The sequence below is a fragment of the Ochotona curzoniae genome, unplaced genomic scaffold, assembly GCF_017591425.1.
Source record: "Ochotona curzoniae isolate NIBS_2020 unplaced genomic scaffold, NIBS_Ocur_1.0 patch361, whole genome shotgun sequence".
Taxonomy (NCBI): domain Eukaryota; kingdom Metazoa; phylum Chordata; class Mammalia; order Lagomorpha; family Ochotonidae; genus Ochotona; species Ochotona curzoniae.
In genome coordinates, this window is record NW_024466930.1 from 145,037 (window position 1) to 170,249 (window position 25,213).

Consider the following 25,213-nt stretch of genomic DNA (forward strand, 5'->3'; position numbering starts at 1 on the left):
TCTTGCTTTGGATTGGCACAGCTCTGACAGTTGGGGCCATTTAGGGAGTGAATCAATGGATGGCAGACCTTCCTCTCTGTGTCTCCTCCTCTGTATATATGATACTCAAATAGAAAAAAAATAAAGAGTGAAATTGGCAGCTGAACGCTATATATCTACCTTACTTACTTGCTAATTTACATTACTATTTACTATCTTACAGGATTTATTGAATTTAAACTGTTATTAAAAAATAGGATGTCAAAATAACTGAAAGTTTAAACTTTTGTATTAATTGCCACATTGGAAGGCCTCTTTATTCTTCACATGTGAATTTGAATGACCTGTTTAACACAATAAAAAATTATTCTGAAATTTATTAATTGACATTAAAACTCACATTACATGATATAGATATGGGTTTCTCTTAGGAGGTAAATACGTTAAGCTCTGTTTTTTTTGTTTGTTTTTAGGAAAAAAAATTTAAGCTCAGAATACTTAGCTAGCAGAATCGAGATCTGAGCCCTGAATCATTGGCCTTTGTAATTCCTACCACTGTCTTACATCTAACACCTACCAATATTACTGAAAGACACGAAATAAGACAGCCACAATTATATAGACTCTCTAATCATGAAAGATATTGTTCTCCATTCTATTCTATACTATTCAAAAATGTGTTGAGATTTTGTTTATATAATCTCATGACACGTCAACTGTTCCCAATTCCCTCATTTTCCTAAAGTGGGTCATTATTGCAGCACTTTTATATGAACTCAAAATATAGACTTTTATTTATTCACTCATTTTTCTGGAAAATGAACTGCCTTACTCATTAGAACCGTAAACTTGCTTTTGTGATCTCAACCTGAAGAACGAATGGTGCTATCAGTTTTTCATAAAACATCTCCGTCTTTATTTGAGGCTGGAAAACTCACCACAGATATATTTCCTGCACAGGGAGTTATCAAGTGGCTTCTGGAAGTTCCTTACTTTTAGTCACACAGATGTTTAAAAGCATGCTTCCCTGGAAAACAGAATTGGTTGTTTATCTGGTTTTCTTTCAACATCTTTTATATTGGAAAGCTGAACTGAATGATGACATTAATTGATTTCATCCATCTTTCATCACCTGGGACTTGGAGCCACTGAAGTTTATACACAAAGGTGGAATGACTTGGCAAGATGTGGGGTTTTCTGTTTTGTTTTATATAGTACTTGTCTTTGCCTCTATAATTCCCTGGATGTCCAACTTTAGTGGGCATGTGAATCACTTAGAGAGCTTGTTAACACCAGTGCTTATACCTCACAGTCAAGAATTTTGATTCAGAGTGTCTCAGGTGACATGCATGGAGGTAAACGGCAGACAAGCTCCCAGGTATTGACATTGCTGGCCTGAGTGCCAACTCTTGACGAATCACTTTGCTAACTAAATTATATAGTTGTGAATGGCAAACAGAAAAGTGTCAGTGTTTTGCAAATATCTAAATGAATCTCTAATTCCAGACCTCCAGAGCAAGTAGAAATCAATACTTTAATTTTTCTGTTAGAAATTGAAGCCACATGCCAGTTCTAGTCCCGGCAGCCCCGCTTCCCATCCAGCTCCCTTTTTGTGGCCTAAAAGGGCAGTAGAGGATGGCCCAAGGCTTTAGGACCCTGCACCTATGTAGAAGACCTGGAAACTCCTGGCTCCTGGCTTTGGTTTGGTGCAGCTCTGGCCATTGCAGTCACTTGGGGAGTGAATCAATGGACAGAAGATATTCCCCTCTCTCTCTCCTCTCTGTATATCTGACTTTACAATAAAAATTTAAAAATCTTTGAAAAAAAAAAAGGAATTAAAGCCACAGATGTTGTGCAGCAAATTAAGGTGCATTGCTGGCATCCATACCAGAACACCACTGCCAGCTGTTCCACTTCTGAACCAGCTCCCTAATGATGTCCCAGGGAAAACAGCAGATGATGGAGCAGTTAGTTGGACTGCAGCCTCCCAGGGAGAATACTGGAATGGTCTTATAGTCTTCTGACTTTGGCCTAGACCATCACAGCTCATGTGGCCATTTTGAGAGTAAGTAAAAAGATGAAACAGGCTAAAAAGATGATAAGAGAAATCCTTACACATCCCATAGCATTGGGATGGCAGAGATTCAGATGGCTGTAAAACACTTGGCCAAGGACCGTTTTCCATAGAGGACTGGCTAAATTTGGTGAGGCATGCACAGAATTAGCACTGTGTGAGAAGAGCAGAGTATGAAGCAGATCAACACTAGACTGGGAGTTTAACCATGGATGCCAGTTTTGTGCAAATATGTCAAACTCATCAGAGATAAATTTAACTCTATTCTCTCTCTCTCTGTCATACACACAGACACACACACGCACACACACAAATGCAAAAATGCTGGCAATAACTTCAAGGTTAATGGTGCTATTTTCCAAAGACTTGTGGTTTTGACTTTACAGGTGCTTGACAGGAATTTTTAAAAAATACCAAAACATAATGTTTTGCATGCCTGTAACTAGTGGAAGAAAATAACAATAGTAGTGAAGGGAAAAAAACCCCTTATTTGTATATTTTGACATAGCTTGCCTGGGCTCTAATGGGGTGATGGTGAAAGAAGTGCTAGAGGTTACCAGGGCCTTGACTGACAATCATACTGCAAGATCACGGGCTAATTTTGCGAGCCTGTAGGTGTCTTTACTGTGATTTGCAGATGCAGCTGAAGCCCAAAAGGCAGAGTCATAGTTGAAGATCTTGACTGGGTTTGTGCATTCCAGTTTTCCTCTCAGTGAGGACTGTATGATTAGGGCTTGTTGGATTTGTGGAAACAGGAGTTGCAACAAGTCAATGGCATGTAATATTTGGCAGCAGTATAATGTCATGTAATGTCATGGCAGCAGTAATATTTGCATGTTATTCCAGCTGGACTCCAAAATCAAGAAGGTGGGCTCTTTCCACAACTGGCAGCATATCACTGATGCAGTTGGCACGTCTTTCTTCATAGTGCTAATGTGTAAACAGGTGGACCAGCTAAATCAGGAGTTCTCTTTCTATAAGACTCTCATTGCTGTGTCAGGTGTCACCTCAGGCCATGTGAGTTAGCAACTGGAATTTTGTGGTTCTATTTTTCTTCTACATCCTTTTATCACTGCAAATGGTTTCCAAGCACGTCTTTGAACCCCTACCCCCTCAATTTTTTCGATCACACAACTGTAAAAATTCTGATGCTTTAATTGAAGCATCTTGTGGTGATAAGGCCTTCTCTGTGGATAGGGCGTGAAAATAGTACCTGTTCAAGGATTTGAGAGAGGTCCTGATCCAGTGATGAACAGTTGGGTGGCCTCCTGCTTGTCCTCTCCTGTTAGATTCCCAGCCAAACTGAATTTATTAAAGTAATTCTGAAGAGGGAGGCTGAGTGTCAGTGTTCTGAGAGGAGGAGTGCGTGGCAGAGGCCCAGTTCTTCAGCCAGCTGGGCTTTTTACAAGTTGATGTTCTGAGGGAGGCAGAGTTTGGAGAAATGGGGGAGAGGGCATTTCAACCTTGGTATGTCTTGCTCCACAGGCAATTGCAATAAAATACAGAAAGCTAGTGTGATCTATTGAAATTCAGTAAAAAAGATTGAAGAGCAGGAAATTCTTTCATAATAGCAGAAAAAGTCTTGATCAGAGGAGAAATGTTCAGTAAATTCAGTTAATTCCCAAATATAAAAATAGAATAACTACATTGGAGGGAAATGGCAAAAGAAATAGAATATCCAGTTATAGAATGGAAGAATGGTGGAAACAGGATGGAAGTGAATGTGTGAGAAAAAGAAAAACTGTGTGATCATTTCAGTAGAAACAACAAAATGCCTTTACTTGTCAATGTACATTTATAATGAAAAACTTAGAAAACTCAGAACTTATAAGCAATATGATTTAATATTTTATAAATTTAAGTAATTATTATAAATCAATGAGAAAAAGAATATGATGCATATGAGAATACGTAAACTCCAAAAATATGTTCCAATGGGCCTAACCACTCAATAAAGAAACATTTTTAATACAGTTGAAATGGTATGCGTGGCTGAGTAGTATTCCACAGAACAGACGTACCACAGTTTCTTTGTCCACTCCTCACTGGATGGACATCTGGGTTATCCCATGTTTTTGGTGTTGTAGCTTGTGCTTCTGTAAATATAGGAGTACAGCTCCCCTTCTCATATACACATCTCATTTGCTTTGTGTATATTCCCAGCAATGGGATATCTGAGTCATATGACAGGTCTGTTTTCCGTTGTCTTAGCACTCTCCATACTGATTCTATGGTGATAAACTAGCCTACAATCCTACCAACAGTGACGGAGAGTACCTTTCTTCTCACGTTCAAGCCATCAGGTATTGCTAGCAGAGTTCTGAATGTAGGCCAGTCTCACTGGACTTACATGGAACCTCAGTGTGGTTTGGTTTGTTTCTGCTTGACAGCTAGGTAGCCTGATCATTTGTTTCATGTCCTCTTTCTGTTTTAAATGTTCACTTTATTTTTTGTTATGATTCTGCCTATGAGTTATTGTGATAAATCAAAAAATTAAATAAACGAAAAAGGAGCAGTCCCTGAAGCTGAGTACCTGGAGATCTAGTCCACGGTGCTTTCATGGGAGGTGAAGAAGGAAAGGAAAGGAATGAATCCTTTCTGTCTACATTGCCCTTGGTTTATGTTACTACGTAGTTAGGCACATGGATGTGTCCAAATGGAGTCTTGTAATCACTACTAGTGAACATTTATTTACGTTCTTTATGTAGAGAATTTAGAACTTTGGATACAGGGAATTTAAACAAGTGCCTCTATGTGATCATATATGCTTTAGAATCTTAACTGTAGGAACTATTTTCAATGTGATGTAATCTTTGTGTATGTGTGTATCTGTGTGTCCACACATTTTTTTCCCCTAAGAAGCCACTGAAAATTCTGACTTCAAAATTAGCAAAGGGAAAGTTTACCCTTGGAAAGTCCAGGAGAGAGTGGGTGCATGCTTCCAAATGTCCTACTGCAGGAGATTCACGCAAGTGTGCTCGTTCTCTCCCTCAGTGATATGTGGCATGTGCAATGTTTGAATCAGGGAAGCTGTGCCAGGCGTTGCTGTCTGGTGCTGTAATATGGAGTTAGACATGTAAACCTGTGAGACATGGGACTGGCCTCAAGAACTTGAATTTTCACCCATTGGAACAAAGATGACTGTTCATTAAGAATAATGTCCTCAGTATAAACCCTCTGATCAAATTAGTATTGTGTTGTTGAGTCTCATACTTTGGAAGTGAACAGTTATGATCCCAGGTATGTTTCTCAAATTAATCTTAGACATTAATGAAGACACTTAGATGAAAACATAGATTTCAGCATCATTTGTGAGAATGGTGAATTGCAAACAGTCTGGCAGTTCCTGATGGGAGACTGATTTCAGGAAACACATTTTATGTTGTTATATCACCTAGTCTGGGTTTGTATTTAACTTCCCCAACCAAAAGTAAGGCTAATCACTTTTAACACATTTGTGTTAATCACAAAAAGACATATAAATTATAGCACAGCCATACTACTCAGCACCTGGTCATCTTCCTTGTCATCAGAACATCTATTTTTATTTAATTCCTCAGGTGAGAAAACCTGTCCACTGTCATCCTCCTGTGATTTGAGTCATCTAGACTGTCTCTGTACACCTAACAAAAATGAACGAGGCCTTCATGTTCACAAGGCGTGCCCATGGGTGACGTCCCACTCAGTTTGTTCTCTTGGTTGTATGAAGGAGGCATCTTCACTGTGTGTAAATGCATCTAGTTGAACTCTTCCATGGATAAGTAGAAGGAATTAATTAACACAAACATTTCCTCTTCTGGAAAAGTAGATGCCTGATGGGTGGAATATCTCATTAGCAAATTGTCATCATGCATTATTGCTTGTATAGATTATATGTGTAAATAGTTTGAGCAAATGGATACATAATCAAGCTTTGAATCTGAGAAATATTAGTTGGAATCACTACTTCATTTATTTTTATTTTATAAATGTCAAGAAAATATCTCAATTTAGTTTGCTCAATAGAGTGAGGACACTGAACAAGAATTGCTAGAGAATGCTCAATGAAAAGGGTATAAATACGCTTTGTACACATGTGTAAAAATATTTTTAATATTTTTCATGTATACATATTTTTAACTAGGGACCAGATAAATTGTGGAAATAACTATTATAATATTTAATGTGAAGAAAAACCCAATAAGGATATTTGTAAAGATAGTTTGAACTTCACTGTGAAATACTTACCTGCAAATATTATTACAAAAAGAAAGTTAGTCTTTCTAATGGAAGTGTGGAAATTATTTATTACAAATATCTACTTTAAGTTATGCCACCCATGCTCAAGCTAACTACCCGTTTCTTTTTTTTTTTTTTGGAAGAATTCTTAAAAGATGTTTCAAAGTTACAGTATTGATAGAAAGAGCATAAAAATTCTTATAACAAGACATCTTACATTTTGCAAAATTACGTTAGAGAAGCACATAATAATTATGAAGTCCGGAGGGTGGAGGCCTGTGAAAGGAGTCCCTCTTCCAGTGTGAAACACGCTATCAATGTCTCAGTTGCCTGTTTTTTTAGATTTTGAATATGGCCTTTAACAGCACCTTCCTCAGAGCCGCCTTCATGGCTTCATTCCGCAAGCTGTAGATGACCGGGTTGAGCGTCGGAGGTACGACGGTGTAGAATATAGAGAACATGAGGTCCATGGCTGATGGGGAATCTGAAGGAGGCCTGAGAAACTCAAAGCCCGCCGCTGAAAGGAAGAACGTGACTACAAACAGATGTGGTAGGCAGGTGGAGAACACCTTGGTCCGCCCTTCTGCTGATGGGATTCTCAACACTGCTGAGAAGATGTGAACGTACGAGAGCACGATGGAGATCAAGCAGGCAAAGGCTGCTGAGGTTGTGAAGGCGGCCACTGCAATCTCACTCAGGAATTCGTAAGAACAGGCTAGTTTCAACATCTGAGGAATATCACAGAAGAACTGCTGGATGACTTTCTCCCCACAGAGAGGTATGGAGAAGTTAACGGCCGTGTGCAGGAGTCCAGAGAGGCCCCCTGCGGTCCACACGGCTATCACTGCACGCCTACAGGCAGCGGGATCCATGACCATCTCATACTTCAGTGGTTGACAAATGGCTACGTAACGGTCGTAAGACATCACCGTGAGAATGGCCACTTCGGATGAGGCCAGAGCTATAAAGAAAAAAACCTGAAGGATGCACTGGCCAAGAGAAATGTAACCGTTATTCGTAAGAGAGTTAGCAATGGACTGGGGGACTGTGACAGAAATGAAACAGAGGTCCAGGAGAGAGAGGTGCTTCAAGAAGTAGTACATGGGGGAGTGGAGACGGTGGTCTAAGGTAGTGATAGTGATAATGAGGAGGTTGCCGGTCAAGGCCAGCAGATATGTTACCAAAAAGAGCAGTGCATGTAAAATCTGAAGCTGACGGTCATCAGAAAATCCCATGAGGAAGAAACCACTTACTGAGGTTACATTGACCATGGTCACTCTGAAGATATTAAATTTAGCTCTCCCTAGGAAGCCAAAAAAAAAAAAATCAGCATCAGGAAAGAATGTATGTTATCTAGCATATTTTAGTGTTGGTACTCTGAAAGACAATCTTGAAACCTGTGATTTTTAAATTAAAATCTCCCAATGTCAAAATTTCTATAGTAAAACATCCTCAAAATCACAATCCCAGAGATTCACATCCCGGATTTGAAATCCTGCGAAAATTAAGTCCTCAAAGTCACAGCTCCTGATTTGTCCCAGTCTTGCTTCTGCAAAAATGTGATCTGTACTGGAGCCACACAAAGCAGATTTCTCCATATCAAAGACAACACAAAAGCATAGCTCACAAAAATGGCAACATTTGAGAGGAAATATTCATGCTGGTCCATATCAAATTGTGGAAGATTTCAAAAAGAACCACATCAGGAGAAAATGATCATGAATGTATTTTTCGAGGTGAGCTATATCCTATAAGTAAAACAACTGCTATTCACTGCAAAGAAGTCTTCACCATGTAGTCAATGATTATGAAACTTGACCAGTTGTTGCAGACGACCTGTGCACAATTGCCTGTAATCTATCCCCAACAAAGATTTTTCATGTTGTCCTTCCTCTTTTATCTTTAGTTTTCCCCACTAGTTCCTATTGTTAGTATTTTTAGAATTATCTGTAATATAAATTCAGCTTCATAATATTTCCAACACTGAAATTATAAATTACATAAAAATCTTTACATTTCTATTTTTTCATCTTAATTTTTTGGAAATCAAAAGTTGCTTATCACAACCTTGACTTTGCATGTAAGCAATGTGCATTTGTATAAAAGCATTGAAATATCATCAGTAAATGAGGATATGTCTTTTGAATACATCTATATTGATATAAAATAAAATGTCTCACAATCTCTTCAGGCTGCTGCAAATGGAGTGGTGAATTGTGGATTTTAGTCCATCTTTGAGACTTAAGTTGTCTTTTACAGTATTCCATATGACTGCTGTTATAAAAGTGGATGCACAATTATCAACCACTGTAATGCGCTTTTAAACATTTTCTTTTTTTCTATAATTATTCTTGAGGATGTTCTAGCTGTTCTTGTCATATCCACATGACTTTCATAGTATGCCTGAATGTTTATTTTTGCAAAAAATGTATATTGCTGCCAAGTTTATTGTGCAAAGTTGTTTATAGAGTTCTGCCATGTTTTAACATGCTTCTCAAATACATCTGCTTTCAAAAACAATTTAATTTCTTTTCATGAGTTTTAAATTTATTTTTTTCTATATATATTTTTAAAAGATTTATTTACTTTTATTGCAAGGTCAGATATACAGAGAGGAGGGCAGACAGAGAGAAGATCTTCCATCCAACGGTTCACTCCCCAAGAGATCACAATGGTTGGAGCTGAGCTGATCCAAAACCAGAAGCCAGGACCCTCTTCCATGTGTCCCATGCAGTTGTAGAATCCCAAGGCTTTGGGCTGTCCTCCACTGCTTTCCCAGGGAGCTGAATGGGAAGGCGGCTTCCAGGATACCCGGAAGAAGTTCCTGGATCCTGGCTTCGGATTGGCATAGCATTGGCCGTTGCGCTCACTTGGGGAGTGAATCATCGGACGGAAGATCTTCCTCTCTGTCTCTCCTCCTCTCTGTATATCTGACTTTCCAATAAATAAAGAAGTCTTACAAAAAAAAAAAATAGAACCAGCACCCATATGGGATCCTGGTGAATTCAAGGCCAAGTACTTTAGCTGCTAGACTACTCTGGGCCCTGTTTTTCCCTATCTTCTAATGGTTTAAATAAAGAAATACACAGCACATTAATATCATTTATAGTCACTCTACTGTGGGATAGAATTCCAAAACTTCTCATGCATATCATCAAAGACTGCAAGTGCTAGATTTTAGGAATTTCTGATCTTTTAGAATTTCAACATTTCTAACTATGATGTTCAGGATATTGCCTTTTGTAGTTTATACCCAAATTCAACATGTGAGCATCTATATGCTAAGTAACTGAGTATATGTGGCATGAATCTACAGAAATCAAGACAGATTCATCACTGTTATTGTTAGGTAACATTCAGTTGGAAAGATATTCAGCCAGATAGGCTGGAGCAGAGTTTAAACTGTGTGAATTGGAGAAAGAATCTAAACTGTGTGAATTGGAGAATTAGGGGTCAACTGTGACAACAACCATCCAGGAGATCAGGCTGTTACAATAACTTAGGGAGTAAACCATTGGATGAAGTTCTCTCTCTCTCTCTCATTTTCTCTTTCTTTATCTCACTCTGGCTCTCGTTCTCGTTCTTGCCTCTGTTTTTCAAATAAATAAATGTTCAAAAAATGTTGCAGAAATTGTCTGAATTGATGAAGTCTTAATTCTCTGTAAAGTCAGTGAAAACGATACAGCTATCTAAATTATTACATTTTATACATTATACCTTAGTATTATAATGATACACTAAAGTTTCTTTTGTTAACCATCTAAAGTGAAGTTACTGATCCTACCTCACGCATGGACCTGGGAAAGCTCAGAAGCAAACCTAGGAAAGCTGTTAGCTTTAAGAGTGATCGCAATTTCCCAAAGATTAGATTTAATTGATTTGGACTGGAAAGAGAAATTTTTAAAGTGAAGTAAGCCTTGTCTGTACTCCTATGGAATACTGATTTTACTTTTTACTTGTTGAGCATGATGGTTAATGCTGTATTAGGTCTATGATTATGAAGTAAATGGAAGCACGTTATTGTAAAAATTAAAGACAAAAAAGGAAGACATCATAAAGGGGATATTGAGAGGAAAAGAGGGATGTCTGGTCATTTTTTTTTAGAATTGTATCTATGCAATACAAGAAATATTTTTAAATGTTGAGGTTTGAAAGGCCAAAGATTTATTTTTACTGGGATTGGTGACCAAGCACTATCTGGTTTGTCTATGGCCATTTTTCTATCTTTTGCAATGCCTTGTATGGGCACTAAGTATTTAAGTAGACATGCGAATTTTATTTTTATGTGAACAACAGCTTAGTGATCAAACAACGTTAATTGCTTAATCATATATAGTGATTTGTTTCATTTCCTAATGCCTAAGCAATAGGAAAAAAAGAAAAACCACTTTAACTAACATCTTTTTGTTTCTGCTACAATTTATTTGGAGAGCTACCTGAAACTAATCATTAGGAAACCCATTTGACCACGAGGAATAATCTGTGTTGCAAGATTCCTTAATCCATCACCTCTGATCCTATTGTCCCCTCTGTGAGAATTAAAGGAAAAGGCAAACTTCTTTTTTTTTTTTTTTTAATTTCTTCTATGTCTTCTTCTACCATTTTCCAGTTTTTTTTCTTTCTTTCTTTCTTTTTTTTTTTTCCAAGTATAACTTCTTTGAAACCAGTTTTAATGTCTGCTTTAACCTACTTCATTTTTGGACGGTAGCCTGGGTATTTGTAACATAAGTTGGTTGTATTAAATCCTAAGTTATAACAAAAGATCAATGTTTTAAACCCTATTGTCAGTGGCATGAAAATAGAAAACATAACTTGTTATTTCTCACTTCTAATACACATTACTAATGTAAGAAAAGTCTCCATCTTTTAGCTTTCAAATTGATTTTTTAAAAGATTTATTTATTTTTATTGCAAAGACAGATACACAGAAAGGAGAAAAGACAGAGAGGAAGATGTTCTGTCGGATGATTCACTCCCTAAGCGGCTGCAACAGTTGGTGCTGCACCAATCTGAATCCAGGAGCTAGGGGCTTCTTCTGGGTCTCCCACGCAGGTGCAGGGTCCTAAGGCTTTGGGTCGTCCTCTACTGCTTTCCCAGGCCACAAGCAGGGAGCTGGATGGGAAGCAGGGCTGCCGGGATACAAATTGGCACCAATATAGGATCCCAGTGCATTCAAAGTGAGGACTTTGACCACCATGCTATTGTACCAGACCCCAAATTAAGTTTTTATGAGGAGAAAAATAATTTAGCAAGGCATCCCGTTTGTTCTGCTCTTAACATTACCTTTCATATATTTTAATTGTCTCTTTAATTTTAATTTTCTCTTTATTATCAGTACATCAAACTTCTCAATTAAGAAGGAGGAGAAATACTTATCAATGGAAAAATACGAGATTAAGAAAGTGCTGTTAGAAAATTTCCAAGTTGCATTTAATCCATTTAATCATTCTGTTTATAATAAACTTAACCTTCATTTGCTGCAGAGTATGAGTTTCTTTCAATATTAACTGCTCCTCAAACACATATTTTATTTTTTCATTGATTTCTTATATGCTGCTTGTATTTTATCCTATGTACTGTTTTTGAACATTGTCCATCAGTTTTCAAACTCACATACTGAAAACCTGTGTTTTATTGAAAGATGTTCACATTTTTCAGCAAACTGCTAACAATTTACCGACAAATAGCTTTTCAAATTTAGCACCACAAGTTTCCTCTCTTTGTTTTCCTGTCATTTTCTGTCAGGTAACATTCCAATCACTTCAATGAGAGGGAATATATAATTAGGTGCTACACTTCTCGATTTCCTGCATCCATGCACACAAAAACGCCACTGCAGCTCTCTAGTTCACCCAAGTCCAGGCTTGGCCTTAAGGCAGAGAAATTCCCCATGCTCATTACCACATCATGCCTCTATACTCAGTCTTGCTCTGTCTCACATGTTACTTTGTCAGTGTGCTGGTTCCCTTTTATATATTTTTTCCAACATACATATATATATATAATATATATATACATATATTCTTCTCTCATACATCTTAAAAAAAGGAAAATCCTCCACTCCAAATGCATTAATCTTACGGCATTTTCTCTGCTATATATGTTGTACATCTGAACTAAACTATTAGTCTAAGTGCCTTATTTTTACTTAATTCACTTTTCTTTTTAAATATTTTAAATTTTATTTATTTTTAAAATAAATTAATTGATTAATTTTATGATACAGTTCCATAACTCCCTACCGTGTTTATTATGCTTATACAAGTCCTCCAAGCAGATCTAGTAAATCCACAACTACCCCAAAGTTTAATTCAATTTATTGTTGCATTGCTATTATTTTAAACTTCCTTCCTCAAACATAGGACAGTATTACATAGCTCTCTTCTTCTGAGATAACTCTCCTCCACTGGCTCTCTGCTACTGACTTTGTCCTTCCCCTTTAACTATCTCCTCATTCATCTTCATCTGGTTCCTGCGGCTGCATAACCAATGAAACTCGATGGTATTTTAAAAAATCTGTCCTCAGATCGCCTTCTGTCATTTTTTTACTCAAAAATATTCTTGTAAGTGCATGTTAAATGCAGGTTAACTGGTTTTTCTTTTTTTGACACACACTGCACGTGTTACTAAACTAGGGGCATTTGAAGTACCAGCACAGGACTTCTGAGTTTCAGGCAGTGTATCCAAATTCATGACACACAGCTACATGTAACTGGGCTACTATGACCCATCTCCCTCCTTTGTACTTCAAAATATGGCACAACTTCTCTTTTATTTGAATATGATTTTAAACATCAATATTTTATTCTATTTATTATCTGTCATAGTTAGTGCCTTTTGGTTTTGCACTTAGAAGTCAGTCTTGGCAATATTTTGTTTTTCACTTCTAAGTTAGTCCACCCCAACTTGAATACTGTCGCCAGGATAATCAATGATGAAAACAGCATCTTGTAGTATACTGAATTTCACTGTTAACTCCTTGTTGACATTGTTTATTATAAAAGCATATAGAAAGAACTCAGGGTGATGAACGATACATTTCTCAGCAAGTTCACACACTGCCTTTCCACCAACATCTCTCAGGTAACTTCTCTAATACCATATATTACCCTATGTGTAATACTGCTGAATTCTTGAGTATTTTTAATGAACCAATTGTATTGTGTCAATATGTTACAGGTACTGCTGTTATCATTATTATTAATGATTTATTCATTCATTCAAAAGGCACAGTGGCTATGAAAAGAAGATCTTCCAGTTGCTGTTTTTTCCCACAGTTATAATATCAGGAGCTGGGCCAGAGAGAAGCCAGGCTTTCCGAGCTCCATCCTGGATGGCAGGAGTCTGAAAACTTGCATGATCTTCCACTGTTTCCCAGGCACATTTCAGAAAACAGAGCAGCCAGGCTGGAACAGGGAGGTCAATATAGAAACCTGCTATCAGGAGGCACTTAACCCACTGTGTCACATCACCAGCATGACTCTTATTTTTTGAAAACATACCTTACTTTTTGTCTGAAAATTTCTTCCACTAGACTCTTATTTACATGGCCTGTCAAATATTCCTTTCCATGAAAAACTCTCCTGAGTTTGTCAGCCCATGTAGAAGTCACCAGCCTTTACATCCTAGATTGCATTAACAGAAACTATTTCTAATGTATATTAATTTTGATTGATTTGGTTATTGCAATGCATTTTTCAGCCTGCTTAACCTGTTATTAAATCTCAGGATAGAGAGTCATATATTTTATTCAGATTGTATCTATGATGATTAACAGTGTAAGCTCACAGTTAAACTGCTATGGTAAGAAGCATTGCTCCATTCATTAACAACTTAATTTGTCACCAATGAAATCAATTTCTATTTCAATCAGTCGAGCAAGTGCTAGTTAGATGTTGGATGAATTCTACAGAATTTGGCCAAGTTTCACTTACCAGTTGATTCAAGTCAATAGAAGCAAATCTCAGTTGATTCCGAGATGAAGGGTCTTTGCTCTAGAACCAGCCGGTAGCTCAGTCTGTAAAATTTTCACTTAAGGAAGTTACAGAGGTTTTTCACATAAGATTGAGCAAGAGCATTGAACCAGAAACATTTTAATTTCTCCTAAAGCCCATGATAGGTAACGTTAAGCTAGTGCTGGCCAGGCTCTAGGGAACAAGTCTGTTTTGTAAGGCGTGTGACTGAAGTAAACACAAAGCTTGAACAATTGGACTTTATGGAACTCTCCCTCAAGGAGTTGTCTCTGTGGAAAATAATTAACTAGCACCTTGCTTTCACTGACTCTTACTATCTGTGCACCAAGGTAGCGAAAAATGAATATTGGTCAAACTTGTTTCCTTCAGCGCAAGCTCACACTTACATTACTGTAGTAAGAAATATTTTTCTATTAATAATTTCAATTTGTCTCAAATAAAATAAAATATAATTGCATAGTTCTCATGATCTTCTTCTCTGTTTCTCTTCCTCTCTGTATATCTGCCTTTCCAATAAAAATAAATAAAATCTAAAAAAGAATAGCATGGGACTGGTATGAAAATTGGCATATAGATTAAACACAATAGCCCCAAATTGTCATTAACATCAAATCAATGTCAACTTACTCCTTTTCTTTTAAATATCTATTTATTTTTATTGGAAAGTCAGATACACAGACAGGAGGAGAAACAGAGAGGAAGGTCTTTTGTCCAATGATTCGCTCTCAAAGCAGCTGCAATGGTTAGAACTGATCCTATCTGAAGCCAGGAGCCAGGAACTTCTGGGTTTCCCACACAGGGTGGGGTCCTAATGCTTTGGGCTGCCCTTAACTGTTTTCCCAGGCCACAAGCAGAGAGTTAGATGGCAAGCTGTGTGGCCAGGATTAGAACCAGTGCCCAGATGGGATCCCTGTATGTATAAGGTGAGGACTTTAGCCACTAGGCTACTGTGCCAGGCCCTCAACTTATTCTTGATGACTCAAGTGCTAAGAACACGCTCTAGAGAATGGATAGTCTTTTTGATGAGTGCTGCTGGCAAAACTGGATATGGGAGAATGAAGTTAGATCCATCACCAAATACCACTAACCACATACGAAATCAGCTGAAGATGAATCAAAGACTTGGATACAGCACTGCAAACTACGAAAATGTTAGAAGAAAACATAGGGGAAACACTTAAAGTCATTGCTGTAGGTATAGCTTTTTGAATATGATCTCAAAAGCAACGCGAGGCAATTGGGATTGTCTAAACCTCAGAGGGTTCAATACAGCACAGAAACAATCAAACATCTATTTGAAAGAGAGAAAATATCATCAAGTTGCATATCTAACAAAAGATGGTTAATATCCGGAACACGTCAATAATCAAATATATTCATAAAAACACCAATCCTGTTATGAAATTGGCAAAGGAGTTGAATAGATAGCTCTCATGAAAGAAATGCAAAATGCCCAATGTCACTAGCCATCAAGAAGTGCAAATTAGAACCACCAAAGGGTAATAACTCTTTCCTGTATGAATGGCTGTTATAACACAGAAAGTAACAAACTGGCAAAGTTGTGGAGACCAGCGAGTTCTTACACATTCCTGGAGGTAATATGAATTACTATGGTGATTATGGAAGACAATATGATTTAAAACCTGGAAATAGACTTGCCCTATAAGCCACACAAACCCACTGTTGGGTATATACTCCAGTGTTGTGAACTCATTGTATTAAAGAGAGAACTTCCATCATCATGATTATAGCAGTAGTTTATGACAGCGGAAATATGGAGACAACCAAAGTGTCAGTTATCAAATGAATGATTAAAGAGAAAGATTTTGGAATAGCTTTCTCTCTTATTGCCTGTGGAATAATACTGAGCTATCAAGTGCAACATTTTGTCATTTTTAGCAAAATGAATGGAACTGTAGGGCATCATCTTGAGTGAGATAAACAACCAACAGAAACATAAATACCGTATATATGGGAGCTAAAACGAAACAAACATAGCTCAAACTGGGGCCAGTGTTGTAAAGTTGCTGTGTGGAATGTCAACATACAACACCGGTGCCAGTTTGTGTCCCAGCTGCTCTGCTTCCATTTGGCTCCCCCTAACGTCCTCTGACAAGCAGTAGAAGATGGCCCAGGTGTTTGAGCTCCTGACACCCAAGCAGGAGACTTGAAGAGGCTCCTGCCTTCTTCTTTTTATTTTTTTGTTTAATTTTTAGTAATAAAATATTTTTATTAGCAAACATAAAGTTAAACCCATCTAAATATTCACCCCAAAGAGTACAGAAAAAGAACAAAACAAAGCCAAAGCAAATAGAAGGAAGGAAACAATAAGAAACAGAAATAAATTAATTTGAAAACAGAATACCGGGCCCTGCGGCGTCACCTAGCGGCTGAAGTTCCCACCTTGAATGCACTGGGACCCCATATGGGTTCCAGTTCTAATCCTGGCAGCTCCACTTTCCATCCAGTTCCCTGATTATAGCCTGGGAAAGCAGTCGAGGACGGCCCAAAGCCTTGGGACCCTGCACCTGCATGGGAGACCTGTAAGAGACTCCGGCCTCCTGGCTTTGGGTTAGATCAGCTGCAGCCCTTGTGGCCGCTTGGGAATGAATCATCGGACAAAAGATCTTCCTCTCTGTCTCTCTCTGTATATCTGACTGCCCAATAAAAAAAAATTTAAAACCCCCCAATTTTCGGGATAAAGTCTCAGATTTTTTTCCTTTGACATACATCTTATATTGAATATGAATAAAAGATATCACTAGGGTTTGAAGGGCATATCTGCAAGGATCTCCCATTCAGCAAAGCATTGTTTTGAACACCCACAATTTTATTTAAAAATGCATCCAATTTCACTGCACAACAGATCTGTTAATCTCAATACAAACAGTAATTTTGTTGTTCAGTTATTTTTAATTTTATCTAAACTTCTAGGTGAAACTAAAAGCTCAAAATGTAGTATTTTAATTGAATGACCTCAAATATCCCACGAGACACAACCTCTAAGAAATACATGAATAATATGTCAAATAAATTAGCATAATCTAGAATATATTTTATTTTATAAACAAGAAAAGAATTGTGAGAAAGACTGTAAGAAAAATTTGGGGACTGGCAAGTAAAGCCCCTTAACTGAGATGCCAGTATCCTTAGGGGCGCTTGTTGGAGTCCTGGCTGCTCCACTTTCGATCTGGCTCCCTGCTGAGGCATCTGGGAAAGCAGCAGAGGATGACTCAGGAGCTGGGGCTCCTGCACCCATGTGGGAGAAGCCCAGCCTGCGGTGGTCACTGAGGCAGTGAGTCAGAGGATGGAAGTTGTCTTCCTGTCTTCCCTCTCCCTCCCCATAAATCCTTCCTTTCAAATAAACAAATACATCTTTCAAAAAGTTGGTAATATGTCGTATCTTTTTCTATATTAAAACCGAGGAAATTGAGTCTTCTCTTATATAACTAAGAACCTTCAAAAATCAATCCAAAAGCCTCTTCCCAGCACTGGCTTCATCTGCCTCACCCTTGGGAGTGCAGAAAGTGGACACATTCACTATATCTACGACATGAAATTGAGATTTGCTCTTTTCAGGAGAATGAAGGTTCCTAGCAGTCCATGTAAATCAGAGGCAGTTCTTGACTCAGGAGTGTTGAGCATGTTTCCTGATCACTTACCATGCCCAAAGCCTAGGGTTGAGAATATGGATGATGCAAACCATAGCACTACATGCGCTTGAGCTGCATTTACATTGAGAGGCAACGCTTCCTGAAGGAGTATTCAAATGGGGCGCAGTGTAGGAAAGGGCACAGCATGTGCCTAAAGATAACCAGTGATACGGAGAGAAGCAATAAGATGTAGATGAAAAAGTTAACACTGGTAAAAGTCTGAGTCACGCTAACATGTGTAGAAAAAGGGAAGTTCATCTGAAGCACCCCACAGCATGGAATAATCTAAATTTCTGATGATGTTCTCTCTTTGTAAGATGATTTTACATATGCTTTGTCTTAAATCCCATTTCTAATAATTATAACTACCAAGTTTTATTTTTTTAGCAAAATGTTGAACTTGTCATTGACGTTTCCTATTAACACAGCAATTTAATTTACATCTGAGAAGTCACACCATCTGTACATTTATTCCATCAAATTAATGAATCCAATAAAATAGACAGAAGGAGTTTTAAAAGATTGCTCGTTTATCAGCGATCTTCATTCTTTTTTTGCAAATAGAGAATTGAAATAAATAAAAAGTTAAATGTACTAATGGATAGATTTACTTCAGAAAGAACAGTGTTAGAAAGCAAGCCTGGGAACGTGTATCAGAGAGGAGAGAATGTGAATGTATTACTGGCAAGGTGCAGCAGCAGCAGATTAAGTCACTGTTTCTGATGGTGGCATCCCAGAGCACCAGTCAGGTCCCAACTACCTGCCAGCACCCTTGTGAAAGCATCAAGTGATGGCTCAATATTTGGGTCCCTGCCTCCACCTTGGAAGAAACAAAGTTCTAAGCTCCTAGCTTTCAGTAAGGTCCAGCCATTCTTATGGCAGACATTTACTGAGTTATCCAGTGGGTGGAAGATTTTTCTTTCTTTCTTTCTTTCTTTCTTTCTTTCTTTCTTTCTTTCTTTCTTTCTTTCTTTCTTTCTTTCTTTCTTTCTTTCTTTCTTTCTTTCTCTCTCTTCTCTCTTTCTTTCTTTCTTTCTCTCTCTCTCTCTCTCTTTCCTTTCTTTCTTTTCTTCCTTCCTTCCTTCCTTCCTTCTCTCTCTCTCTCTCCCTTCCTTCCTTTCTTCCCTTCCTTCCTTCCTTCCTTTCTCTCTCTCTCTCTCCCTTCCTTCCTTTCTTCCTTCCTTCCTTCTTTCTTTCTCTCTCTTTCTTCCTTCCTTCCTTTCTTTCTCTCTCTTCCTTTCCTTCTTTCCTTTCTTTCTTTCTTTCTTTCTTTCTTTTTCTTTTTCTCTCTCTTACACACACACACACACACACAAACACAACCTCTCTGTTGTTAGGCCATTTGAATAAGTAAATAAGTACACCCTTAAAATCAGATGGAATAAGTAATTTCATTCACATAGCTTCTTGTTTTACTTTTTTTTTTTTTAAAGATTTATTTTTATTATTTTTTCATTGGAAAGGCGGATATACAGAGAGGAGAGCCAGAGAGGAAGATCTTCCGTCCGATGATTCACTCCCCAAGTGAGCGCAATGGCCGATGCTATGCCGATCCGAAGCCAGGAACCTCTTCCGGGTCTCCCACACGGGTGCAGGTTCCCAAAGCTTTGGGCCGTCCTCGACTGCTTTCCCAGGCCACAGGCAGGGAGCTGGAAGGGAAGCGGGGCTGCCTGGATTAGAACTGGCGCCCATATGGGATCCCGGGCGTGCAAGGCGAGGACCTTTAACCACTTGCGCCACCGCACCGGGCCCTTGTTTTACTTTTTTAAAAAATCTTATTTTCTGTTTTACAGTTTTGCAGACTTAGATGTTCCACCCTCTCTTTTCTACTATCTCCTTTGCTTACCCAGTCTCACCCCACCTCCCACACTGTCCCCTGTGTTTTCTAGTAAAATAGGCCATCAGGTGTTACCTTGATTCCATCTTTCTACTCTTTACATTGTTGGTATAGGCAATGGTAGACTATCAAATATAAAATGAAGTAGAGGTATACGAATTTAGATTAATTTTTCATTATTTAAGGCCTGCTTTATGAATCAGAGAGCAAAACAGCTATTTTTCAGGCACTGTGTAATAGCTCTGTGGCTAAATCCTCACTTTGCAAGCACCAGGATCCCATAGAGGAGCCCGTGTGTGTCCTGGCTGCTCTGTTACCTATCCAGCTCCCTGTTTGTGGCCTGGAAAAAGCAGTAGAGGATGCCCAAATCCTTGGGACCCTGCACCCATGTGGGAAACCCAGAAGAAGCTCCTGGTTCCGGGCTTCGGATCAGCTCAGTTTCAGCTGTTGGGTCACTTGGAAAGTGAACCAGCTAATGGAAGATCTTTGTCTCTCCTTCTCTTTGTAAATCTGAATTTACAATAAATATAAGTAAATCTTAAAAAAAATAGCTATTGTCAAAATGAACAGATTATTATCCACAACATACACATGATTTGTACATGGCTCACTGTAAGTGGGGTTATATTTTCCATTAGGGAACAGGATATTTGATTTATATTTCAGGTGCTGGCATTTCCTTTTATTGCCTTGCACCTCAATTTAATAAATGTATTGGTAAAATAGTTTACAGTAAAGAGCTACAAAACCAGAGATGGTCTTCACAGAAGCCGTTGAACTTTATCTGGACAATAAGATGCTGGACGCTATGCTTGGTATATGCTTGCAATGAAAGAACCTCAACTGAACTTGAACTATGGCAATATAGCAAGGTGGAGGAATCCACCATGGGGGGAGGGTTGGGGTAAGGGTAGGGGGGAATCCCAGTGCCTAAAAAATTGTAAATAAATAAATAAAATGAAATAACAAAAAAGATAATAGATCAACCAATGTTTGACTTGACATGGTATTATCAAAACAGCCATGTTGAAATAAGGTTAATTTATCCATCCAAGTGGTAAATGAAGTTATTTGGTCATCCACATTGCAACAGGGTGCAAAATTATTGAGTGAGTGCATCCAGCTGTAACTGGTCAGGTTAGATTTGCCCTCTTCCCTTAAAGAGAAACCAGATCCTGGAAATTGGGCCTTGTGAAAAGTGGAACCAAGAAGTTAAACCGTAATTGTAACTGTGAAATTTCTCATTCTCCCTCTAACCTGCCAATTGTTGCTTCTGTACCCTTACTTGTTTGCTTGCCAGCATTAAGGCCACAAAGATTTTTATTTTTTTTATTTTATTTATTTTTTTTTTGCTTTATAAGCTTGCTACCTCTGTAGCTCAGAGTGTTCTCCTTCAGATCTGCTCTGAGAGGGGCAGTCGATAGCTGGCTAATAAATATTCCCCACATTCTAAGTTGCCTTTGGTGGTCTTTCATATATGGTGAGCCTCTTGACACATTAATCCTTGAAGATTCAATTTTGTTAAGTTAGAATATTTCCATGTTATGTTTCTCAATCACTGTTTCGTATCCAAAGAGTAACACTGTTTCTTTTCCTACAGTAAATTCTATTTGTATTGACCTTGACTCACTGATTTGTAAATAGTGTCTTGCATATGTGAGCAGAAGATTGACTAATATGTTTTGCAAAATGATCAATAAATGAATTCATCACTTTCCAATATTGTATTATTTTTCTCTTCTCACATTTCTATCATATGCTGTTGAGTTAGTTGTATCTTGATATCACTTGCCTCCCAGGCCATGAAAAGGCTTTGAGAACAATGAGACATTGAATGTTCAGAGATGGCTAATGGATGTCAATATCCACTGACATATTTTCTGAAAAGAAGAATTTCCAATATCACTTGAATTCAATTATTAAGAAATTATGGTAAGTTTCATAAAACTTCTGATTTTTTTACATGTACTTTTTTTTCCTGAAAGTAGATTGATTGTTTGGGTTAAAGAGAAGATACACTGACTGTTTAGATTTTATTTTTAAAAGCGGTTATAGGGGTCTTCTGTCAAACAGATCAGTGGCCATTCTAAAGTCAGAGCATGAAATATTGAATATAATCTTGTTGTGCCTATAATTGTAAACTAATGACATAGAAATGTGAATTACATATAGATTGCTTATATTATATACCTATTTCAGAATGTCATACTGTATTTTATAAATTCATGATACTATTATTATGTTAAACATTTTAATGTTTTCCAAAACCATGGTTACAAAATTTGGAAAAATATTACAGGGAGAATATCACAAAACACAAATGATAAGTTTAAGATTAGTTGCCATATAAAATTTCATTACATGATGAAATCTTTTACAGATTTGCTCTGTCGTTTTGTAGTAATCATTCATCCCTCTGTCCAGTCGCCATACTGTAGAGAGGAGCTTTTCTGCTAGTCAGTTAGGAGCTGCATTCACTATTGGATCAGTTGTCATAGTATCACAGTACTTATGTCCAGATGACCCTTAGTTTACCTAGTAATGGCTCCAAAGTGATAGGGTAGGCATGCTGGCACTTTGGATATCCCAAAGAGAAGCCATAAAGAGCTTCCTTTAAATGAAAGGCTAAAGATGTTCAACTTTAAGACAAAAAGAACAACAATATGATAGAGTTGCTAAGGTCTGTTGTAAGAATTAATTTTCTGTCTGTGTAAGTGTGAAGAACAAAGGAGAAATTCATAGTAGTTTTTGTGGTTAAACTTCAAACTGTAAAAAGCATGTCCACAGTTTTGTTAAAATGGTAAAGATATCAAATTATAAGATTTAGTATTATTTGAAATTTTACACATGTATATAAGTGTTGGAATGTACCACCTACAGATAAACGTAGATTTTTCCTGTATGTGACAAGTGTGAGGTGAATTTTCACTAAGCCTTGATTGTTTCATTTGCGAACATTTTCATTTTGGCTACTTGCTCAACTATTTGATCATTAATTGCATGTTCAACAAGTTTAAAAGGAAACACACATCTTTCATGTCTGCTTGGGTCTTAGTTTCAGAGGTCATCTTGCCTTGATCCAAAACTCCTTAGTGAGGGCCCTTCTGAGAGCAGCTTTCACGTCCTTATTCCTCAGGGTGTAGATAAATGGGTTGAGTGTTGGTGTGACAATGCCATAGAAGAGAGCCATGATCTTCCCCCTGTCTCGGGAATAGCTAGAGGGTGGCTGAACATACATGCTGATGGCTGTGAAATAGAAGAGGCTGACCACCAGCAAATGTGAAGCACAGGTGTTAAATGCTTTCCAGCGACTCTCAGCAGATCGGATTTTCATTACTGCCCGTCCAATAAACATGTAGGTGCCCATGATCAGGCTAAGAGGCACCAAGAGTAGCAAGGCCCCCAACACATTGAGCTCAGCTTCATTCAGACGTGTATCAGTGCAGGCCAGTTTCAAAAGGGCAGGAACTTCACAGAAGAAGTGATCTATCACCCTGTGTCCACATCTTGGAGCCACCACCGTGAGGGTGGACTGGACAAGGGAGTTAGCAAAACCGCTAATCCAGGTGCCAACAGCCATGTGGATGCAACGTCTCTGATTCATGATGATTGGGTAGTGAAGAGGCTTGCAAATGGCAGCATAACGGTCGAAGGCCATGATGGCCAGAAGTATGCATTCAGTGGAACCCAAGGCTAAAAAAATGTAGAGCTGAGCGACACAACCTCCGTAGCTAATTGTCTTTTGGGGTCCTCTGAGGTTGACTAACATCTGTGGGACGGTGCTGGTGGTATAGCAGAGATCCAGAAGGGACAGGTTTGAGACAAAAAAGTACATGGGACTGTCAAGCTGAGGATCCAGGCGGGAAACGAGGATAATGGAGATATTTCCAAAGAGGGCAAAGATATAGGCCACCAGGAAGATGACAAAGAGTGGTGTCTCTAGCCATGGACGGTCAGAAAAGCCCAGTAAGATAAAATCATCTGGTGAGCTCGGAGTGTTGTTCCACATGTTAGCACTGGCAGGTGAAAGTCCCTAGAAAGCCTCTGAATGGCCCCTGTTGGGGAAGGGCATCAATACTTTGAGGAAGCCGCTGAGAGTTGGAGGTCAGAGATGCTGGAATGCACTTGTCGTTCTTGCTCTAATCTGCATCTCTATCCCAATGATTGTAACATCACACAAGTCGCCTCTGTCTTGATTCTGATAAACTGTTTAGTCAGCCTCATCAATATAATCTTGAAAGAGTGCTGTAAAAATAAAAAAGGCCACTCATAAGGTCGCTGCAATTTTGCCTATTGAATGGATCCTCAAGTGAGCCATTCACCCCCTTTGGAATTTGATGCTGTTTCTTTCTTTGTTTCCTTTTTAAAGATTCAACAGTAATATTGTCACCTCTATACAACTTGGGTATTTAGGGGTGACAGTAGAGAATAAATTAAAACAATGGGAAATAATAATTTCCCCCAGATAGGTCAAACCAGGATTAGCAGGAAGAGAGCAGTTGAATCTGCAGCTAAGGCAGAGCCAAGGCACCTTATGTGTGCATCATATTCACGTTCAGCCTGATGAGAGACAGGACAGAAACTGGGCCGCTTTCACACACCTGCACATCCCAAGGATGAAGTATCAGGTCCTTTTCATCCCTTCCAAGCTTTAATGCTGGGTCTGCTGAAAATAATTTAAAAATAGGAACATAACGATAAATGTAAGCAAGATAGCACAAAATAATCAGACCTCAGAAATACGCTTGCTGTGAAGATGCTACTTTAAAAATAACTTGCTAAATGTGATGATTTTTAGCGTCTTTGAGAAATCATCAAAAGAGGCCCAGATGTTTGTTCCCAAAATTTGAGGCTGTATATGAATTTCTAAACTCTCAAGATTTTCTACAGTGCATGTAAACATAATCATCTTTCTTCTCTCTCTCTTTAATCTCATGTCTTCTACCCAAGTTGCCCCATTCTACTCTTCCTCCTCCTAAATAACATAAACATTTAATGATACAGTTTCTGAAAAATGACTCCGGCAATGAGTATTTCCTTTCTCTTCCTGACTGTTGTATTTTAATAAATTTGCATTATAATTTTTCTGTTTTGTAAAAGGCATTTTCCTTTTTCCTTCAAATTCCAGTTATTGAGCCAACATTGCAGTGCCATCGGTTGCAGTACTGCCTGGAACACCAGCATCCTAGATGAGCTCTGTTTTGAATTCTGGTTGCTCCACTTCTGACGCAGCTCCCCTCAAGCATGCCTAGGCAATCAGTGGAAGATGGCTCAATTACTTGTTCTGCCACTCAATTGGAATACTGAATGGAATTCCAGGATCGTAGCTTTGGCCTGACCCAATCCTGGCTGCTGTATCCATTTGCCAATTGAACCAGCAGATATGTAATATCTCTCCCTTTCTGTTTCTCCCTCTCTCTGTAACTGCCTTTGAAATTTGAAAAACCGCTCACAGTTTTCACTTGCTATCTGTATCACA

The 25,213-nt window shown here is 38.3% G+C and overlaps 2 protein-coding genes across 2 annotated transcripts; both read right to left on the minus strand.

Annotated features, from left to right (window-relative positions):
• Nucleotides 1-6,609: 6,609 nt before the first annotated feature.
• On the minus strand, nucleotides 6,610-7,542 carry LOC121167328 (olfactory receptor 14J1). Its single transcript, XM_040996780.1, has one exon. It carries the CDS (start codon nucleotides 7,540-7,542, stop codon nucleotides 6,610-6,612), a length of 933 nt encoding a protein of 310 aa, XP_040852714.1.
• A 15,256-nt stretch (nucleotides 7,543-22,798) lies between these two features.
• LOC121167318 (olfactory receptor 2B2-like) lies at nucleotides 22,799-23,743 on the minus strand. The gene has a single exon (XM_040996769.1). The coding sequence runs from the start codon at nucleotides 23,741-23,743 to the stop codon at nucleotides 22,799-22,801; it is 945 nt and encodes a 314-aa protein (XP_040852703.1).
• Between the last annotated feature and the right edge of the window lie 1,470 nt (nucleotides 23,744-25,213).

Coding starts and splice junctions, on each gene's coding strand:
- LOC121167318 (XM_040996769.1), bottom strand. CDS start 23,743: ATGTGGAACAACACTCCGAGCTCACCAGATGATTTTATCTTACTGGGC.
- LOC121167328 (XM_040996780.1), bottom strand. CDS start 7,542: ATGGTCAATGTAACCTCAGTAAGTGGTTTCTTCCTCATGGGATTTTCT.